Source organism: Hemicordylus capensis, chromosome 5 (genome assembly GCF_027244095.1).
Source record: "Hemicordylus capensis ecotype Gifberg chromosome 5, rHemCap1.1.pri, whole genome shotgun sequence".
NCBI classification, from domain to species: domain Eukaryota; kingdom Metazoa; phylum Chordata; class Lepidosauria; order Squamata; family Cordylidae; genus Hemicordylus; species Hemicordylus capensis.
The window spans coordinates 210,911,154-210,932,454 of record NC_069661.1 but is presented as its reverse complement, the minus strand read 5'-3'; the positions used below and the strand labels follow the sequence as shown (position 1 = coordinate 210,932,454).

General features: G+C 47.4%; 1 protein-coding gene across 1 annotated transcript in view; it reads right to left on the bottom strand.

Moving 5' to 3' along the window:
• Positions 1-16,677: 16,677 nt before the first annotated feature.
• Positions 16,678-21,301, bottom strand: part of EMP1 (epithelial membrane protein 1) — a 42,420-nt gene continuing 37,796 nt past the window's right edge. The window contains exons 3-5 of the mRNA XM_053251441.1: positions 20,198-20,303; positions 19,941-20,081; positions 16,678-18,604 (exon numbers count right to left, since the gene is read on the bottom strand). Of these exons, the coding sequence (XP_053107416.1) occupies positions 18,444-18,604; positions 19,941-20,081; positions 20,198-20,303 (408 nt within the window). The 3' untranslated portion in view covers positions 16,678-18,443. The remainder of the gene's footprint in view (positions 18,605-19,940; positions 20,082-20,197; positions 20,304-21,301) is intronic.

The window sequence follows — 21,301 nt, the reverse complement described above, 5'->3', positions numbered from 1 at the left end:
TACTGGTAAAGGGGTATCCAGTGAGAATTCCCCTTTACCAGTACAGGAGCAAGCAGAGGGCTTCCCTAAACCTAGACGGGGTGGAGGGGAGTGATTTAGTATTTACCAGTCCCGGCAGCTGTGGGGGCAGGGGCAGTGGCAGATTCGAACCAAAGTGACCTGGCCATTTTGTGCACTTCCCTAGACATAGCACGAAACCGGAGTTAAATGTGGCAGAGGTTGGAGCTCCATTACATCCAAATTTGTGAAACCGTGGTTTTGCGGCAAAAGCAACCTGAGCTTTGCCTCACCAGACTTCAAATTGAACCTTTCATTTGCATAAAGGTTCACTGCCAAGATCTCCGGTTTGGTTGCTGAAGCATTATGTCTGATCTTGGACACTGCCATAACCACGGTTTCATGCCAATTCTCAAACTGCAATCACAGAGGCAGAGGTGAAGATGTGCCTGGTATTGCGGCCGCTCTATCGCTGCAGTGATACTCACTGGCTGCCTCTCCAAGCACCAGCCCCGCCCCTCCTGTCACCTACCCAGCTATGGAGTTGCCCGGCAACAGACACTGGTGCATCCCACCCCAGACTTGTCAGCCTCTCAAGCAGCACAGCAACACAGGGCCATTCCCACTCTGTCCCTTGCACCCCCCCCCCCACCAGTGGTGCTCTTACCCCTGGATTTTGGGGCCAAAGTCCAGGGCCTCCACATCCCCTAGGGGCTCCCAAATCCTTTGTCCTGGGTGGTGTGGTCGCTGCTGGCTTGCACTGCACCGGGCAGCTGGATGTGATTATGACCTGTGCCAAGTGCTTTAGAGGGTGGGGGGGAAGTGGGGAAAGAAATATGTGGGATGGGAATACGTTACGTTGCATGTTGAATTGTTTCTGTTACTCCATATTTGCATAAATATACCCCACATGTTAATACTGGGTTTGTCACGGTGTGTGTGTGTGTGTGTGTGTGTGTGTGTGTGTGTGTGTGTGTAGGGGGATGATACTTAACTTGCATCAGGAGGGGGGCCTCCATTGTTGGTGGGGGCCTCCAAAGGCCTTTAGGTCCAGGTTCCAAAATTACCTAGGTGCATCCTTGCTCCCCGCACCCAGCAAACAGGACAGAAAGGGGGTGGGATGACAGGATGGGCATGGAGTACTTTGCTCCCCGAGAAGGAGGCAGCAAAGTTGTATGTTCACAAGCACAACACTCCAGGTGGCAATACAAACAGGGCACCCCATCACAGTGCTGGGAGGGGAACAAACGTCTGGGAAGGGGGGGTGTCTCCCGGATTGGGTTTAAAAGGCAGCCCCAACCCGGGATTCTTGAGCAGCCAAGTTCTATTTTTTTCAAAGAAAGGTTGGAGAAGGGGGGCTCCAGCCCTTCCCCTTTGAGGGTTTGCGGCTTCTAGGCTTCCTCATGAGAAGGGCCAGTCACTAGGGTCAGCAGTGCTCCAGTCAAAGGAGCGATTTGACATGTGTGATGATGATGGATGTTGACCCCAGGCATAGTGCACTTGCTCCGGAGAGTGTCAGGCCATGGGGATACACCCTAACTACTCACGAGAAGGAACATCAGAGAGAATGGGAGAGAGCTGCCAAGCAAAATCTCTGATAATGTGTGATGACACTTCTCCCATGGACCAATCTCTCACGAGAGTACCAGGCCATTGGGCTCTATATTGAGCCAGGTTGCTCTATAGAAGAAAGCCGTGGGGACAGGTCCCCCGGCGACTGATTTCCCTGTCTTGGTGACTGTCACCAAGTAGCTGTCAAAGCAAGCCCTTGCCAGCCCATCCTCCCATGTGGGCATGTGCACCCTTGCTTGTGCCCTAATATGATGACCCAGCTCTCCCAGGGTTGCTGGGAATCAGGTCTCTCCTCTCCCATGGAGGAGAGGTCTATCAATGGCTACTAGTCGGAGGGCTGTGGGCCACCTCCAGCCTCAAAGGCAGGATGCCTCTGAGTACCAGTTGCAGGGGAGTAATGGCAGGTGAGAGGGCACGCCCTCAACTCCTGTCTGTGGCTTCCAGCGGCTTCTGGTGGGCCACTGTGCAAAACAGGATGCTGGACTAGATGGGCCTTGGGCCTGATCCAGCAGGGCTGTCTTATGTTCTTATGTTCATGTTCCCTGCACTGGCAGATCTGCTTATGGTGCAATGCCGGACCAAACCCTGGAATTTTGAATGGGTTTAAAAATCCAAAATGGGTTTAAAAATCCATTCACCCAATGTTCCCCCCATCCACACACACAGCTAGGCTCTGACACATGGAGCATCAAAATCTCCTTTGGGTGGGTGCAAGGCTTCACAGGGAAGCGGGGGTGGTTGCAGCTATTCTGTTCCATTTTTTACCATGGAGATTTGGGGGCTCTGCACAAACAGGGCCCCCTTTGTTGGATTAGCTCAATTCATTAGCTCAGCGAACAGTCCAAAGGAAGACCTAGGGGTTTCAGCTGCATGGTCCTCCCCAGTAGACTGGCCCTCTCATGAGCCCACTGGCAGCAAGCAATGCAGAGCAGGGGTGTAGTTTGGTTTGCATGGACTGCTTTGACAGGGTGATCCCTCACAACACCATCCTAGGTCTCAGTGGGACAGACCCCACCCCCAGGAGCCTTTGCCCTCCCTCATATACATATCCTCTCCTAGGAAATCTTCATATTCTCTTCCCTTTCATCAGTAACAGAGAAATAGTGCCCCTGACACACACACACACACACACACACACACACACACACACACACACACACGTACACATTTGTGCAGGACTATTTGGGTGCTGGGCTCTTGGGGTGGAGTGGCAGAGCCAACACTGTCAGAAGAAGCGCTGGCATTTCATGGCATTTACAGGGATTTAAATGCTCTTTTCATGCCAAGGGTGGGCAGAGCTCTCGGAAAACTCATGATCGCACTTGGCATGCCTCCATTGAGGTCATGGCCAATCACAGCCGCTCTGCTGACATCCAGATGCTTTGCCCATAGTCTGGCCACAGCGCTTGCTGGGATCGGCCTTGGTGGCTGAGCATCAGGGAGGGGATCCCCTCTCCTGGAACTGAAGGTTGGCAGGCCATAGTTGGATGAATGTCTGCAGTGTGATTACAATTTAGAATTGAAACCGCAGGTTCGCCAACCTCCAGTTTCATGCCACGTCTGAATTCGGCCATATAATCACCCATCCAAATACAAACCAAGGTGAACTCTGCTTAGCAAAGGGGGACAATTCATTCATGCTGTCACAGGACCATCTCTCCATCCCAACTCCTGTCAGAGGGGGAAAGTGAAATGCCACTTTTAAATGAATATTACTGCATGATGTTTAAAAGGGGATGTTATGCTTTGGGATTCTTTTATTTGTCAGATGTGGGAAATTCTGTTGTAGCGCTTGACTCATCCGTCTGATGCTTGCTTACACTGGATACCCATAATGAGCCACACTGACTTCTCTGAGGGCTGCTCAATGCTGCTTTAAAAAGCAGTCATCTAATCCAGCCCACGGCTGTTCACATTCCCATTGGAACGAGTGGGATTGAAGAGCCCCTGCTAACGAGCTGAATGGACTGCAGCCACGGTGGCTTCTTTGAGTTACTTCATCAGGGGTGTTGCCTTTTGTAGTCAGCATTTGAGCATTTGGTGGTTTATGGGGAAGGAACAAAAGGGGTGTGGTAATAGCAGGGGGCAATGGTGGGGTGTATATAATAGTGTAACTGGTTAGGAGCTGAGTGAGTCATTACAGTGTCGGTGTCAGAGGATGGGGATAAAAGCAGTTTGCTAAGATACTTGAAATAAAGCTTCGACATTTCTTTAGAGCTGCAACTTGGTTCTGTAGGAGGCAAGAGCCCTGTACAGATACACACACAAAACAAGGGGCTCTTCAACTGTGTGCACACCTGGAAGTCCCAACCCCAGCATTGATGTGCCCAAAAATCTTGTCATAGGAACATAGGAAGCTGCCATATGCTGAGTCAGACCATTGGTCCATCTAGCTCAGTGTAATGTCTACACAGACTGGCAGTGGATTCTCCAAGGTTACAGGCAGAAGTCTCTCTCAGCCCTTGTGGGTTTCCAAATCATTGTGTGTAAATCTTTGTAGATATATCATGTACAAACAACCACTTTGTATATAATTGTGCTTTGGCAACGTACTGTATGCTTTGGTAGTTTGTTGGTTCAATAAAAAAATCTTCTCCTATTAAAAATAAATAAATCTTGTCCTATTTTGGAAATGCTAAGGAGGGAACTTGAAACCTAGATGCTCTTCCCAGAGTGGCGCCATCCCTAAGGGGAATATCTTACAGAGCTCACACTTCTAGTGTCCCATTCATATGCAACCAGGGCAGACCCTGCTTAGCTAAGGGGACAAGTTGTGCTTGCTACCACAAGATCAGCTCTCCTTCCCTCTCTCCCCCTTGTCCTTCCTGAGTTGCTCACAGTTATGGCATCTATTTGAAGAGGCAAATGCCGTATAAGTGGTCACTGGCATTGCCGTGATTGGCAGGCTAGGGCACCCCAGCCTGCCAATCCCAGGAATGCCTGCAATAACGCGTGTGGTGTTTGCCTTTTTAGACAGACACCATAACTGTGAGCAGCATGGAAAGGATGAGGCTTCCCAGTGCGTCAGTGCTGGGGATGAGACTTTCAGGCACACAGTTATAGTGCCCCCTGCCGCCCCGCACCTCATTGGTGTCTGAAGAGGGCTAAGAACAACACAGAGAAACTGGAATCTTTTGCATGCAGAACAGGTGCCAGACAATTGAGCTGAGACTGCTGCCAGGTAAAGGTACAACCATCCTTTCCCCTCTGGTACCCCTGGCACACAGTGCTTTCCCATTGGCTGGTCCATGGGGGAAGCTGACAACAAATTAAACCTCCAGGTGCCTGATCAAGGTAGGTGTGTGTGTGTGTGTGTGTGTGTGTGTGTGTGTGTGTGTGTGTGTGTGCAGCCATTCTCTGCATATAGGAATCATGACCCCCTGCATATGGAAATTACCAGCCCCGATGTGGGAGGACTTCCAGTTTGCAAGAATGATTTCATGTTTTATTAGAATCCTGAGGTCCACTAAACAGAACCAAGTGACTGACCAGGAGAGGGATCTTGGGGGCGTAGTGGACAACTCATTGAAAGTGTTCGATATGCGGCAGCTGTGAAAAAGGCCAATTCCATGCTAAGGATCATTAGGAAGGGGATTGAAAATAAAACGGCTAATATTATAATGCCCTTATACAAAATGATGGTGCGGCCACACCTGGAGTACTGTGTACAATCCTGGTCACCACATCTCAAAAAGGACATTGTAGAACTGGAAAAGGTGCAGGAGAGGGCAGCCAAGATGATCAGGGGCCTAGAGCACCTTTCTTATGAGGCAAGACTACAACACCTGGGGCGATTTAGTTTAGAAAAAAGGCAACTGTGGGGAGACATGATAGAGGTCTATAAAATCATGCATGGTGTGGAGAAAGTGGATAGAGAGAAATTCTTCTCCCTCTCGCATAACACTAGAACCAGGGGTCATCCCATGAAATTGATTGCCAGGAAATCTAGGACCAACAAACAGAAGTACTTTTTCACAGAACGCATAATCAACTTGTGGAATTCTCTGCCACAAGATGTGGTGACAGCCAACAACCTGGATGGCTTTAAGAGGGGTTTGGATAACTTCATGGAGGAGAGGTCTATCAACGGCTACTAGTCAGAGGGCTATGGGCCACCTCCAGCCTCAAAGGCAGGATGCCTCTGAGTACCAGTTGCAGGGAAGTAACAGCTGAAGAGAGGGCATGCCCTCAACTATTGCCTGTGGCTTCCAGTGGCATCTGGTGGGCCACTGTGCGAAACAGGATGCTGGACTAGATGGGCCTTGGGCCTCATCCAGCAGGGCTGTTCTTATTTTCTTAAGTGCAAAATATGTAAAAATAAGTGTACTTATGTTCTAAGTGCAAAATAGTAGCTCGGGGGTCATGCTCTTATAATTAAATAATACGCTGCCCCTGAGCACATGCTCTGCCCCCAGCACTTGGTTTTCAGTTCAAGAACTCAACCCCCAGTCCTTTCATTCAAAACTCCACTCCAGGTCGTCGTCCTATCCCCACCCCACAAAAAAACCCTTCATTTATTTCAACACCTAATTTCAGGAGGGAAGCCTTATTGCTGCTTTCAAACATTTGGGATTTGGAGACTCTGGCAGATCTCAAGCAACTCACTCAGAGAATCTTCTGCAATTTATGCAGAGTCCCAATAACTACCTTCAGCCCCCCTTCAGCCCAGTAGATTTTGTTGTAATACATGTAGAGGTTGTTCCCATGACCAGCCCTACAGGGTGCTTTCCAGACTAGCAGCAAAATGCCTCCATTCGGCAAGTCACATTCAGAATGTAAACAGCAGGGGGAGCAGTCTCACAGCAACTAACAACTCCCCAAAACAGCAACTTTTCCAAGCCAGATATACAACGTGCTTGCTCTATATCACAGCGATTAAATTCGCAACAAGGCATTGGAAATATGAACGGCTCCCTGCTGTCCATGTAAGGACTGCAGTGTCACGATGGAGGAAGTGTGGAAGCACACTTCCAAGATTCGTCCTGACCCCGTGGTAGGGTCTAGTCTGGAAAGCGCCCAGGAGTAGGACATAGGAACATAGAAACATAGGAAGCTGCCATATACTGAGTCAGACCACTGGTCCGTCTACCTCAGTATTGTCTACACAGACTGGCAGCGGCTTCTCCAAGGTTGCAGGCAAGAACCTCTCTCAGCCCTATCTTGGAGAAGCCAGGGAGGGAACTTGGAACCTTCTGCTCTTCCCAGAGCGGCTCCGTTCCCTAAGGGGAATATCTCACAGTGCTCGGCTCACACATCAAGTCTCTCATTCATATGCAACCAGGGTGGACCCTGCTTAGCTAAGGGGACAAGTCATGTTTGCTACCACAAGACCAGCTCTCCTTCCTGGACAGGCTACCCCAGGGAGGACAGGTTGTCCGCAGCACCAGGATCACTCCCGATCTGGTGCTCCAACCCTGGACAGCCCTGCTTTTCTACCCAGGCTAAAAATGAGGTAGGAGACTGCACACATCTCCTACCTCACACACGGGTTGTGTGGGCACTAGGGCTGTGGCAGCTGCTTTGGGGCTGCCGGCATCCATCCTTTCCATAGAGCCAAAGGGAAGGAGCAGCCTGGCAACAGGAACTTCACCCATGCTCCCTGCTGCTCCATGCTTCCCCAGTGCTCCTTGGGGCATTGTGTGGCGGCCTGCTTTCCTTACCCCCACTCCCACTCACCATGCTGCTCGTCTGGATGCATGGGCAGTGGGGCCTTGCTCAGGCTCCGATCATGTGGGGCAGGGCGGAAGGCAGGTAGGCTCCTCCTTCCCCCCAGTTCTCCCCCAGCCCAAGGTCATGTGAACAACCCTGTAGGCTTATGAGGTGGATCGGCTTTTTCATCTGGAAAAATATCAGAATCAATGACACAGTACTGAAAATGGAAGGAATTTCTCTTGATAGGCATTTGGCTGGTCCTTGGTTCTGTGGGCCTAGGGGGTCGCAGACCATCAGCTTTGCATGTCAAAGGTCCTAGTTTCAGTCCTTGGCATTTCCAAGCATGGCAGGGAAAGATTCCTGCCAGAAACCTTGGAGAGCTGCTGCCAGTCAGTGTAGACAATACTGAGCTAGATGGACCAAGGGTCTGACTCGGTATAGGGCAGCTTCCTATGCTTTGTGTCAAATTGTTATCCTGACCCTGTTAAGGGAGGGGAAAGAATCCTGTAAACATCTAAAGGGAGTGTCTAACTACCGATCAAAGCAAAGCTATTCCCCCCAAAGCACGTGCACTATCACAGCAAAGTAGCCCGTTAGGACTAAGCGGCTTTGAATTGATTTTATTCCTGCTAGTTAGATGCAACAGTGTTTGTGGGTGCTTTTGCTTCTCTCGTGTGCTTCTATGTTCTCTGATGTGCTTGCCTTCCATTTGCTGCTGGATTTGTCTGAAAAAGCTTGGAGGATGCTCTGAAGACTTTGGGTGCTCTTTGAGTGCTCTGCTGGGAATATGCAGGAGCCTGGATGGCCTCCAAGTGTCCTTTGCCTCCCACAGAGCAGTAACGTCACAAGTCTCTGGTGCATCAGCCACACAGGCAGGTTCTTTAATTAATCCATTTTCAAGGTCACTAGAAAAGCATGTAGAATATTGGACACAATGGCAGTTGAGAGTACAGATCGCCCATTTGTACAATAATTGGCAGTCAAGAGAGAGCTCACTGGCTTCTTCCACCAGCCAAATCCAACCCAATGTATGACTGATCAGTGGCAAAATTATCGCCAGTCTTTCTCTGACCTCTAGTGGCATTTTGTAAAAACAACAGAGCACAGATCCTGCCCGGATGTGCTTCAGGGAAGAATGCTGACATGGCAATTAGAGCTGAGAAAGTATTACCATAGTTATCTGAACCCAAGGCTAGGTTTTCCCCAAGTTCTTTAATGTTAGAAACCAGGCAGTCGTCTTAAATTCAGAATCCTCTTCTTTTCTGCTAAATACAAGTTTAACTTGTCGTTAACCTCTGTTTTTAAGGGGGTCATCTTATATTCAGAGACATCTTCTCTTCAGGTAAATACAGATGGTATACTTTGAGGATGTCCATCTCACCACAAAGTGGCTGACATTATGCGCAGCTAACAGAGCCAGCACACCCCATGTTGGGATTGCAGCAGAACCAGGAGGCAGCACTGGCCCTTCTAAAAACTGGTGGATATGCAAGCAGCATTGCCTTATTTATCCCCATTGCTGCAGATGAGACTTGCCTTTTGGGCGGTATGCAAATATGTTAAATAAATAAATAATAAAATAATAAAATGAGTAAGGTAATGCTGCTCACACAGCCTTCCGTCCCTGCTGCAGTCCCAACAGGGATCGTTTCTGCTCCATTAGCCTGCACATCATGTCAGCCACTGGACTCGTTCTCACAATCAGAATCAGGGTAGGAGAGCTGTGCACACTCCCGATCCATGATCATGTGTCAAGGTAGGAGGAAAGGAGAGTGATCATGTGGGAGCCGGAAGCTAGGCATGACTTTGTTGTCCACCCTCAGTTAAATGCTGGGGACAGAATGTAGGTTGACTGCATCCACCCTACCCAGCTTCTGGCTCCCACGTGGTCAGCCTCTCCTCCTCCTCCCTTGATCTTTACACTCACATGACTGCTAATCAAAAGTGCTTACAGCTCTCCTACACTGACTAGGTGCTCTTCTGACCCTGTTTAGGGTCATGTGAATAAGCCCACTGTCCTTAGTGGCTGAGCATGATGGATCCATGCAGAGAGAGTTGAACATTATCCACACTGGGAGAGCCAGCATGGTTAGAATGCTGGACGAAAGCCAGGGAGAACTGAGTTCAAATCCCTGTACTCACTAAGCAACTCTGGGCCACTCACATATCTCTGGCCTAACCTACTTCACTGGGGTGCTGTGAGGATAAACAGAACCATGCACAACACCCTTGGCTCCTTGGAGGAAGTGATAGGTAGGTAGGTAGGTAGGTAGAGAAGGCAGGCAGGCAGGCACCAAAGTACAAAGATTAAAGGGCAAATCACATGACCATAATTAGAGTAGGAGATGCCCCCTACCCTAATTGTGGAACTGTGTGTGCTCCTGTTTGCTGATCATGTGTGAGTTAAAAACAAGGTCAGAGGCGACCTCCTTGCTCATGGGCTAAGCAACAGCTGGACTGTAGGTCTTTTCTTCCTACGTCATCTAACAGCTGCTTGTCAGGAGCGAGCCCTACCTAATTATGATCATGTGAACTGTTTTTACGCCTGCAGTCCTGAGCAGATGTACCTGGCACTAAGTTCCATTGCAATAAGCATGTTCTACATCAGTGTCCTTCACTTTCTTTCAAGTGGAGGGCCACTTTGGCAAAGCAAGGTGAGAGCCTTGATTCACAAAGAGGAAAGGATTGTGCAAGCAGGTTTTCTGATCTGAAAGACTTCCCTTTTAATTGCCATGTGTGCATGGAGGGCGGGGGGCTGGTTGCCCTGAATTATACTCTGTAGACTGCAACATTTCAGGGGCACTATGTTAATTTGCCCCCTTTTTAATGCTTCCTGTGACCACCCAGATTGAAGTTTATTGAATGCACAATCAATACAATCACAGACTAGTACAGTTTACAAACAGAAGCCCAGCAGAATAAACCAACAAGGTTATAATACAGTGGTTAAACCCATAGATCAGCTAGAAATGATTCTTATTGAGCTCCTGGTGAATTTTACTAGCTATTAAACAGAAGTTAGCCACATTATAAGATCTTGAATCATTCTGGTCAGTTAAAAGATAATTGAGATAAAAAGAATCTGTCCAACCTGGATGACAACTAATAAAAGGAGTTATATATTTATGCCATATCTCTCTGTAAAATTGACAATAAAGGAGCAAATGTGCCGTTGTTTCAATCTCTCCCGAGTTGCAGGGACAAGTACATTCTTTGTAGGGGATTTTTTGGTATCTTCCTTCCAAGACTGCTGTTTGCAAGGCATTGCATCGTGCCTCTGTCAAAGTTCTGTGGTATTTTGGTACAGTTATCAAATTTAAATATCTGGCAGGGTTAAAGCCAGAGCTTAGTTGCCCAAATGGACACCAAGAAGAATAGAGCCCTGGTCAATTTGATGCTCCATATCATATATTCTTTGTCTGAGGTTGACTCTGGCATTTTCATACCACAGTGTTATCAATTCAGAAGGGGAGAAACCATAATGGTGCAGTCTTTCCTCCAACTCTCTTTTCCACCTGGAGTGGTAGGTAACTATTAGCACAAGTGGAGCTAAACCTATGGGGTGGAAAACCAGCTTTAGCCAGAATTCAAAGATATTATTCCATGCTCTGGCCTCTACTTTAAACAGTTCTGCTTCCAGATGGAGGACAGCACTAAGCACACACCGGGGTACTCAGAGGTGCATCTAGGTAATTTTGGAGCCTGGACCTAATGGCCTTTGGAGGCTCCCCTCCCCTGAAAATTAAGCATCATCATGCTTAGTTGGATGGCCGCACCACCTGGGACTGACTAAAGAGGATTTGGGGCCCCCAGGGGTCCTGAAGTCCAGGGGTAAGAACACCTCTGGGGGTACTTGAAAAATGTTCCTCGGGAACTTAGATTGCACGGATTCCACCTTAGAGAAGTTAGAGAACATACCAAGTTGGGCTCCACAAAGGAGCTATGCTCGTACTTTAGCCAAAAAAAGTTTTATTGAGGAGGGGATAAATTGGGTGCCCCTAGAGTGGGGAAGGATTGAATTGCGTGTGCATTCTGCCTTACATGTTTTCTATGTGCAACCCTTCTTCCTGAGGCCTGGAGGATTACAACAAGGTATTTGAAATACTTAACTTGTTCTAACCTATGCCCATTTAGTGACCAGTTCTGAATCTTTGGTCTCTTTGCAAACACCAAGATCTTAGTTTTGTTATAATTTATTTCTAAAGATTGTTCAACACAATAGGTAGCAAGAGAACCCAGAGCTCTTCTTAGGCTTATTGGAGTCTGTGAGAGGATGACAGCATCATCTGCATATAAAAATATGGCAAGATGTTTGTTAATTTTAGTGGATGATGGTCTGGATTGCCTAAATGGGGAACAAGAGTTAATAGAGAAGTTAAATAGCAGTGGAGCCAGGATACATCCCTGTCTGACTCCCCTGAATGTTGGTATTTCCTTGATGAGATGACCCTGAGCACTGCAACGCACCCTTACACGAGAGTTTTCATATAGTTTAAACATCAAAAGAAGTAAACGACGGACTACTGATAATCTCAATAACTTTCACCAAAGTTTCTCTCTGGGGCTCAGATTGAAAGCAGATCTAAAATCAACAAATCAAACATATAGAGCAGAGTTAGATTTGAAAGACTATTTTTCTACTAAATGTAGGATTAAAGTATGGTCCATAATGGAATGACCTGCACAAAAACCAGTTTGCTCCTCCACCAGGACATTTTCAGAATCCAGCCAGTCCAGTAAATGCTCATATCGGTGCCTAGCATACATCTTGCTCACTATACTTAGAAGACTAATGGGTCAGTAGTTTTCAAGTAGCTTTCTTTCCTTTCGCCCTTTTTACAAACTGGGATTATTATTGCCACTTCCCAGTCCTTAGGGACACGTGCAATCCTATCTATAAAAGAAAAGGGAGAGGCCAGGACTGGGTTCCACCATGCCAACTTATTTCTGATTACTGCTGTGGATGTGTAGTCATTGCCAGGGGCTTTGCCAGGTATAAGCTGCTTCACCGGGGATTCTATTTCAGTACAAGTTACCGGTGGCCATTCTGGCAGTTGACTGGCATCCAGATCAAAGGTTTGAGCAAAACACAGGCCTTCATAGTTCCCTACTCTATCTTTGAGTGGATGGGAAATAAGTAGTGAGGGGACCTCGTAAACAGGAGGGAATCGAACACACAATTTCTCTCTTCTAAAAGCTTTCCCAGCCCTCTAATACTAGCTGCTTGTGTGGTGAGGTGAGGCGAGTCTGTCTCCTTTCCAAATGCCATTTCCTTACAACCCACTGAGGAAGCCACAGATTGTCCGTATTCCTGAAATGTATCCCTTCTTCTGCAACTAATTTCTAATTGTAGCTTTGTGGCTGACAGCATATTGCCTTACCACGATCTGGTTCTCACAAACCAGTGGGTCTACATTTATTTCACAGGCAATGGCAGTTCTCTCTTTAAGCTTTATTGTATTGGCCCCTGGCTCAGAATATGTCATTGTGTGCTTTCCCCTACACTAAGGAAACACAGCTATGGGACATGTTTTAACACAAGATTTATGGGGCACAGAAGCAGGGTCAGTCCCAGGCAGAGGCGTAGCTGGGGAAAACGGCGCCCAGGGCAAGCTCTGCCCCTGAAATTGCGCCCCCACCCCCCCCCACATACCTGCGCCCTGGCCGGACTCCGGAGTGAGCGCAGCGGTGGCGGGCGGTGGCAGATTGCACAGCGGCGGCGGGCGGCGGTGGATCATCATCGTGTGCCCCTCGTGGCGGTGAGTGCGGCGGTGGCGGGCAATGGCGGCCTGCGTGCTTGTGCAGTTGGGAAGTGACGCTGGGCCAGACGGCAGGCCTCGGCATCGCTCTGCTGCACTTGGCGATCTGCCGCCGCCCGCCACCGCCACGCTCACTCCCGCGGCCGCCGGCCGCCACCGCTGCACGATCCGCCACTGCCCACCACCACCGCGCTCACTGGCACAATCCCAGGAGCACACGACGATCTGCCGCCGCCCGCCGCCACCGTGCAATCCGGAGGGGATCGGGGGGGTGGCACTTTTTGGCACCCCCCCATGTGGTCCACCGAAGTGGCGCCCAGGGCACGTGCCCTGCCTGCCCCCCCTATCGTTACACCCCTGGTCTCAGGTTCCTGCAGTTACTCCTCTGTAACTGGTACTACCGGTAATAGGCATCCTGCCTCTGAGGCTGGAGGTGGCCTATAGCACTCTAACTTGTAGCCATTGATAGACCTCGCCTCCATGAAGTTATCCAAACCCCTCTTAAAGCCATCCAGGTTGTTGGCTGTCACCACATCTTGTGGCAGAGAATTCCACAAGTTGATTTTGCGATGTGTGGAATCTGTCAAGCAGGAATCTGTCAGAGCTGGGAGTCTAGCAACATACAGGTGAAACTCGGAAAATTAGAATATTGTGCAAAAGTCCATTAATTTCAGTAATGCAAATTAAAAGGTGAAACTGATATATGAGACAGACGCATTACATGCAAAGCGAGATAAGTCAAGCCTTAATTTGTTATACAGTGGTCCCTCGACTTACAAACTACTCGACATAAGTATTTTTCGAGTTACAAACGGCAGTTTTAGATCCGGTTTTAGATGCGGTTTTTTCGACTTACAAATTTTTAGATGGGGTTTCCTCGACTTACAAATTTTTAGATGGGGTTTCCTCGACTTACAAATTTTACATGCAGTTTCCTTGACTTGCCTGCCTGTTTACTGCCTGTTTATTCTTGAAAAGAAATGTTCCTGTGCAGTTTGCAAGCCTTACTGGGGGTCTGGGTCTTTTTTCTAGGCTCCGGAACGCATTAATCCGTTCCCAATGCATTCCTATGGGAAACCGTTTTTCGACTTACGAATTTTTCGACTTACAAATGTGCATTCGGAACGGATTAATTTCGTAAGTAGAGGGACCACTGTAATTGTGATGATCATGGCGTACAGCTCATGAAAACCCCAAATCCACAATCTCAGAAAATTAGAATATTACATGGAACCAATAAGACAAGGATTGAAGAATAGAACAATATCAGACCTCTGAAAAGTATACAGTGTACTGTGCTTGATTGGCCAGCAAACTTGCCTGACCTGACCCCATAGAGAATCTATGGGGCATTGCCAAGAGAAGGATGAGAGACATGAGACCAAACAATGCAGAATTGCTGAAGGCCGCTAATGAAGCATCCTGGTCTTCCATAACACCTCATCAGTGCCACAGGCTGATAGCATCCATGCCACGCCGCATTGAGGCAGTAATTGCTGCAAAAGGGGCCCAAACCAAGTACTGAATACATATGCATGCTTATACTTTTCAGAGGTCCGATATTGTTCTATTCTTCAATCCTTGTCTTATTGGTTCCATGTAATATTCTAATTTTCTGGGATTGTGGATTTGGGGTTTTCATGAGCTGTACGCCAGGATCATCACAATTATAACAAATTAAGGCTTGACTTATCTCGCTTTGCATGTAATGTGTCTGTCTCATATATCAGTTTCACCTTTTAATTTGCATTACTGAAATTAATGGACTTTTGCACGATATTCTAATTTTCCAAGTTTCACCTGTATGACTGTCTGCTTAGAAGAGGCCACCAGTTTTTTTATGGCAGGGAGAGTGAATTGGCCCCACCCCTTCCCTGGGAAGGCTCTATTGCTTAAAGGGGCCTTGTCTCATTTTCTACGCACTGAGTGCAGAGGTGTTGGGATACCTTTACTAGGAATTATGGGTTCTCAGGGGATGCAGGCAGGGCTGTGAGCTCTGGTTGCAGTGGAGGTACTGTATGGGCTTGGTTTATGCTCTTGGTGCGGGAAGTAATGGCAGCATGCAGCATCCTGGAGTCTGGGCCATTGCATCTTCGCACCCTGTCTCATCCCCTGAAGCGTCCATCTCATCCCAGATCCGGGGTCATTGCACCCAACGGCACATTGAGCCTTGCCTCCCATGGCATTAACACCTACACGTCTCTAGTGGCTGGCCACCCACATAAGGCAAGCGAAGCGAGGGACTGACAGGTCCTCTTCCTTCAGGGCTGCAGTGGAGGCTTACATGCGACAACCACCTCTTATAAGCCTTATGAAAGAGCTGAGGGTCAAGGAGAGCGGCTCCCTGGTAGTTTTCATTGCCATCCTTGGGATTTTTAAATTGTGTGAGTGAGTGTGTGTGCGCTTTAATAAAAATGGTTACCAGCATCTTTGCTTTGATGCCTCCTGCCTTGGCTGCCTTAGAGCCAAACCGCACATGATGCGGGAGATTCGTGGTTGAATCTTCTTCTGTTTGCTTTTTTAATAGTAAAGCAGTCTTAGCGGTGGGGTGTGTCTTCTATTTCAGTCAGAGCATGTTTATCCCTTTATCCACATTTCCCCAATCAAAATGCTATCAGCCTGTGGCACTGATGAGGTATTATGGAAGACCAGGATGCTTCATTAGCGGCCTTCAGCAATTCTGCATTGTTTGGTCTCATGTCTCTCATCCTTCTCTTGGCAATGCCCCATAGATTCTCTATGGGGTCAGGTCAGGCAAGTTTGCTGGCCAATCAAGCACAGTACACTGTATACTTTTCAGAGGTCTGATATTGTTCTATTCTTCAATCCTTGTCTTATTGGTTCCATGTAATATTCTAATTTTCTGAGATTGTGGATTTGGGGTTTTCATGAGCTGTACGCCATGATCATCACAATTACAGTGGTCCTGCCCCTGGTGGTGCAGTGGTAAAAACTGCCGCCCTGTAACCAGAAGGTTGCAAGTTCAATCCTGACCAGGGGCTCAAGGTTGACTCAGCCTTCCATCCTTCCGAGGTCGGTAAAATGAGTACCCAGAATGTTGGGGGCAATATGCTAAATCATTGTAAACCGCTTAGAGAGCTCCGGCTATAAAGCGGTATATAAATGTAAGTGCTATTGCTATTGCTTGCTAAAATGCAACCCCACCCTGCTGCAGATAAAAACCCCACTGACATATACAGGTACTTTTCTTTGTTTCTGCTGTTGTTTTCTGTGGCTGGCCTAATAACAGCTTCAGGTATGGGAGGGAGCAGACCTAGCAAACAGCATGAGTTAAACACCCCCTCTTCCCAATACCAGTGCTCCAATCAATCCTGGGACCCTCATGGCTGCTTTAAAAATATTTTTAAAAGCTGGGAGATCAGATCACCCGAATCACACGTGATTTGGTCCTTCCATTCTGTTGGCTCTGGACACAGATTTGCTACAGCAGAGGTTCCCAACCTTGGGTCCTGAAATGCCATTGGGACTACAACTCCAGCCCCAATGGGAGATGGAAGCTGTAGTCCAACAGCATCTGAGGACCTAAAGTTGGGACCCTCCATTCTAGATTCACCCAGCCATGTGACAGCACTGCAGATTGTTCCTGGTCTTCAACATTAAACTTGCACTGGTAAACAGGGGATGGGGTGGAGAGCAGCATTTGTACCGGTTGAAAGAAACTCAGTTCAAGCAAGACTCTTGTGCATGATATAGGGAATTGGATTGTATTTCTTAATACACCTACAGTTAGGAAAACTTGTATCAAAATATTTACAATGACTGCATATGAAACAGACTTTGAGAAATGGCAAGTACAATACAAGGACATAGCCACCAAATTACAGAAGTGTACATGTCAAAAGAATGTAATAAAGCGAGAAAGAAAGAGAATACTGTTCATTCTAATCTTGCAGCCCTGAATTTGTCCCCCCGTTTCACATGAGTGTGTGTGTGAGCATCAGGGAGCGTCAGCCTCTTGCCGTTCATAATTTCCACTGGTTATTTCGACAGATCTCAATGGCAGGACTGAAAATCCTGATGCCGACAGTAACTATGACATCATAATTCTTTCCATTTCCATGCAGACATTTCCTGCTTGGATCTCTACTTGCAAAATTTAATTAGGTGAGTTCTTTTCACCTTCTGGGAGATGAAATATATGAGATGATGGCATGGGGAGGGGGGAAAGTAATGGAGCGAAACAGGAAAAAAATGAAGGTACTCGCATATGGTCATCCTGCTGAGCAGAACCCTGAATCAGGTGCTCTGCTCTAACCCATAGGCAACACTTCTTCTGGATGTTAAGCCTTTCCATCTAAGGGACATATAGTATTAATGCGAACCTCATTATTAAAACCTTTATTCTAAAAACAAAACTCCCAATCCTATTCTATGCCACAGCGGAATAGAATTATTTCTTACTACAGGTAATTGTAAAAATAAAAATAAAAAATCCAATTTGGTAGTGAGAGGCGAGATCCCATGAAGCTGAAGGCCTCAATCACCTGGCAAGAAACAGTCCTTTCCATCTGATTGTATGTAGATTACATACACTACAGGCCAGAGGTGCACCTAGGTAATTTTTGAGCCTGGATCTAAAGGCATTTGGAAGGCTCCCCTCCCCTGCAAATTAAGCATCATGCTCCAAATGGTGACCACACCAACTGGGACAGACTAAAAAGGATTTGGGGGCTCCCAGGGGTTGTGGAGGTCCTGGACTTTGGCCGTGAAAGAGCGCCTCTGCCACATGCCTAGCAGTTCAATGACTCCATGAGAACTCCATGAGGTCTTCACAGTGCAGTTGTGTCAAACACTCATCTGAGTCTTAAGAACTCTACTCTTGAGTAATTAAGGGCACTTAATTGCCTTGTCCCTCCCAATCCCACCCTCTGCCACCCACATTCTCTCTCTCTCTTTCATTCCCTGCTGGTTATTTCCCCTCTCATCTGTTCAACAGTATAGCACCATTCCTACCTGAAGAAGGAAAGGAAATGGTGCGGGAAATATCAAACAGTATGTTTGTTTTAACCCTGCCATTTGGTCTAAGCTCACTCAAACTGGGAATGGCCACAGCAGAGCTCATGGGAGATGGATCGTCGCTGCTGAAGACGTGGGGAAGAAAGCTGAAGGGACCAGCTCTTTTCTAGATGTTCTTCAGTCAGTGAGGCAGGAAATGAAGGTACTTTAAGATGGAATGCACGCATAATTTGGTGAGAAAAGAGACCGCCATTTGGCTATGCTGGAGGTCCTTCAAGCATCTTCATGGTCCCAGTATCAATGTGGAGAGTCTCTGCAGTGGCTTCTTTTCCTTTGGTGGATTCATTTCTGTGATTGGGCATGTTAGGTGAGCAATGAATTATTCCTTTCTTTGGGCAAAGAGTCCTCATAGCAAAGTGACTTCACATCCCTCCCTCAAGCCCCCCAGGTTTCCAATCTTCCCTCCCAACTTCTTCCTCCTAGCCCTCATTTCTTTCTGAGCACAAGGTACAGAACCCCAATGATGAAACTGAAGCAGAAGCAGATCCAGGCTAGAATGAAGGAGTAGCCATGATGGTCTTGCTCTGCTTTGAAGTATTGCGGGAACCGGGCTGTGTAGATGGAGACAGAGATCAAAATGAACAGCCCTGTGAAGGAAAGAATTGGGGAGACGTTTTAAACCGTTGGCTCTTCCAGATGGTCTCAAATATCAGAGTAGCTGCTAATTTAAACGAGCAAAGACAGACAGGCAGACAGACATGCCCTGACACTGACGTAATGTCTTTTCTCTAGTGTGTCCTAATTTGTTATTGGGAAATGTCTAATGCATGATACAACTTTCAATGACTGGATAGCTCAAGAGGCACAGGCTCTTACACTTGAGCAAAGTCTGCAGGAATACTGTGGAATAAATGCACTTTCTCCTCTGGACTAGCCTGTTGGAACCCTCAGCTGACACCACAGCTAACAATGGTGTAGCACTTAGAATGCTGGACTAAGACTGGGGAGACCTGAGTTCAAATCCTCATTCAGTCATAAAACCCACTGGGTGACTCTGGGTCAGTCACTTCTCTCTCAGCCTAACCTGCAAACGTAACTATGTTTACAGAAGACGGCACTCACATGTACTCACCCATCCAAATGAAAACCAGGGTGAGCCCTGCTTAGCTAAGGGTCTCTGCTTAGCAAAGGTGGCAATTCATGCTCACTGCTGCAAGACCCACTCTCCTTCCCTGTGCTCTGCCCCAGATTGCCAGCAAATCTGCTCACCTGTCGCTGGTGTACTCTAGCCCAATTCAGACATTACAGTGTACGTGTGTACAGCTCTCTGTACACATGTATGGACTTTTTGTGTGAATGACTGTACATGCATTCATTTTAAACATGAGCCTTGGTACAGCTCCCCCCAATATAGGGCATAGATGAGAAATGTACTAATGTATGAACAGGGGCGTAGCAAGGTTGGAGTGGGCCCAGAGACAAGATTTTAAAATGCCCCCCCTCACTGAAGCTCAGCTCATGAAGTAAAGAAATCTTAAATGAGACTCAATAGTGGTAACAAAAAGCCTAGTAAAATGTATATATAGATATAACCTATGAGCCACAATAGAACATGATCCTGAATTATTTTTTAAAAGGTTTTGTAAATTGTGGACGATGCAAGTCATTTAATGGTGCTAGAGAAAGACATGCTATTCTGGTAGCTCCAGGTCTTAACAATCACATCAATTTCAGAGGATGAATACAACTGAAGGAAGCCCAGGCGGATGTGCGGCTGGGGGAGTCAGTCATGTGACTTGTCTCTGGGGGGGGGCCCAAAGGCATTGGGCCCCCAGACAACTGTCTCCCTTTGCCCTATTATAGTTACGCCCCTGTGTATGGATAATTGTATGTGCATACAGATCTGTACGTGTATTTGCTGAACACAGACTGTGCATATGCTGAATGTAGCACATGAATAGGGCTTCTGTGTGTGTTACTTACAGCAAACCAGCATGATGGCTCCTGTGATGTAGAAGCGTTTTCCTTTCTCCATTGTAAAAAGCTGCACCACAAACATGACCAGGGAGACAAAGGAAAAGATGATGGCTAGGATCATGAAGGCCTGGACCGCCTTGAGCGCAGCTGGTGGGGGAGAGATGAAGAGCAAGGTGTGAATGTGAAGGCACCATCAATGTCAAAATGTCTCACAATGTCTCACATAGTGCCAGTTATTCAAATGAAAGGAAATGGTCTCTTACATAAGTCGTCATCTGAAAAATTAAGGTCTGTGCATTGCCCATTCAAACACTCTAGCCAGAGCCCTGATGAATTTGTAAGGCTATTGATCCTGCCAGCCATCCAGACCTGAAATGACAGAGAAAAACCATGAGTATTGACCTCCCTTTATGATTTGTTAATGCTGTGATCAAGAAGTCCCTCTGATAATACCGTAAACCAGGGCTAGGCAACCTATGGAACTCCAGCTGTTGCTGAACTACAACTCCCATCTTCCCCAGTCACATTGTGGCTGGGAATGATGGGAGCTGTAATTCAGCAACAACTAGGGTGCCAAAGGTTGCCTACCCGGCTGTAATCTGTAGTCCCAATGAAAAACGGACCCAATAACCCATTTTAAATGTATTTTATTCATGGAGAAAATACTCTTTTCCAACAGTCAACAAGTAAAAAATCATTGATACTTCCTACTGTGCCTTCTGGAGTCTTAGAAAGAATGTGGCACACATACCATGCAGCCTACTGTTGCTCTAAGTGAGATCTCCACACGTAGAAGCGTTCTAGACGTAGAAGCCGATGCTGCTTGCAAACAGGCACAGCCTCAGTGGCTCCTGTGCCACTGCTGAAGTGACGCAGCCCCCATTGGGAATACTGGGAGCAGCATCGCTTCAGCGGTGATGCAGCTCTTAGGGTCTGTGGAGGCTCTGTGTGTTTGCAAGCAGCATTGGCATAATTTTGAGTAGAACGCTACTACATTTGGGCATCTCACTTAGAACAATGGCAGACGTAAGCCAGTGTAACATGGGCAATATGCATACATGTACTTACCTGGAGTGTAGTTATAATTGGATAAGAGGGGGAAAGTACCCCTGGACTCATGGAGGGGGGGCACTGGCTGTGAAACAGCCACCTCTTTGCTCTCCTCTCCTGCATCCCTGACACATTGCAAGCTTCTGGATTCTGATTGCAATGTAGGGAGTGTGTGATATTTGCATAGGAGTGAGAGGAGGAGCATGCTGGTAATGTTTTGTTTTTCACTATGTCCAGATAGTTCTTCTGCAGTAAAGACATGGGGTGGGCCAGGGAGAAGAAGAAGGCAGGAGACCCAGAACCCCATCTTCATTTCA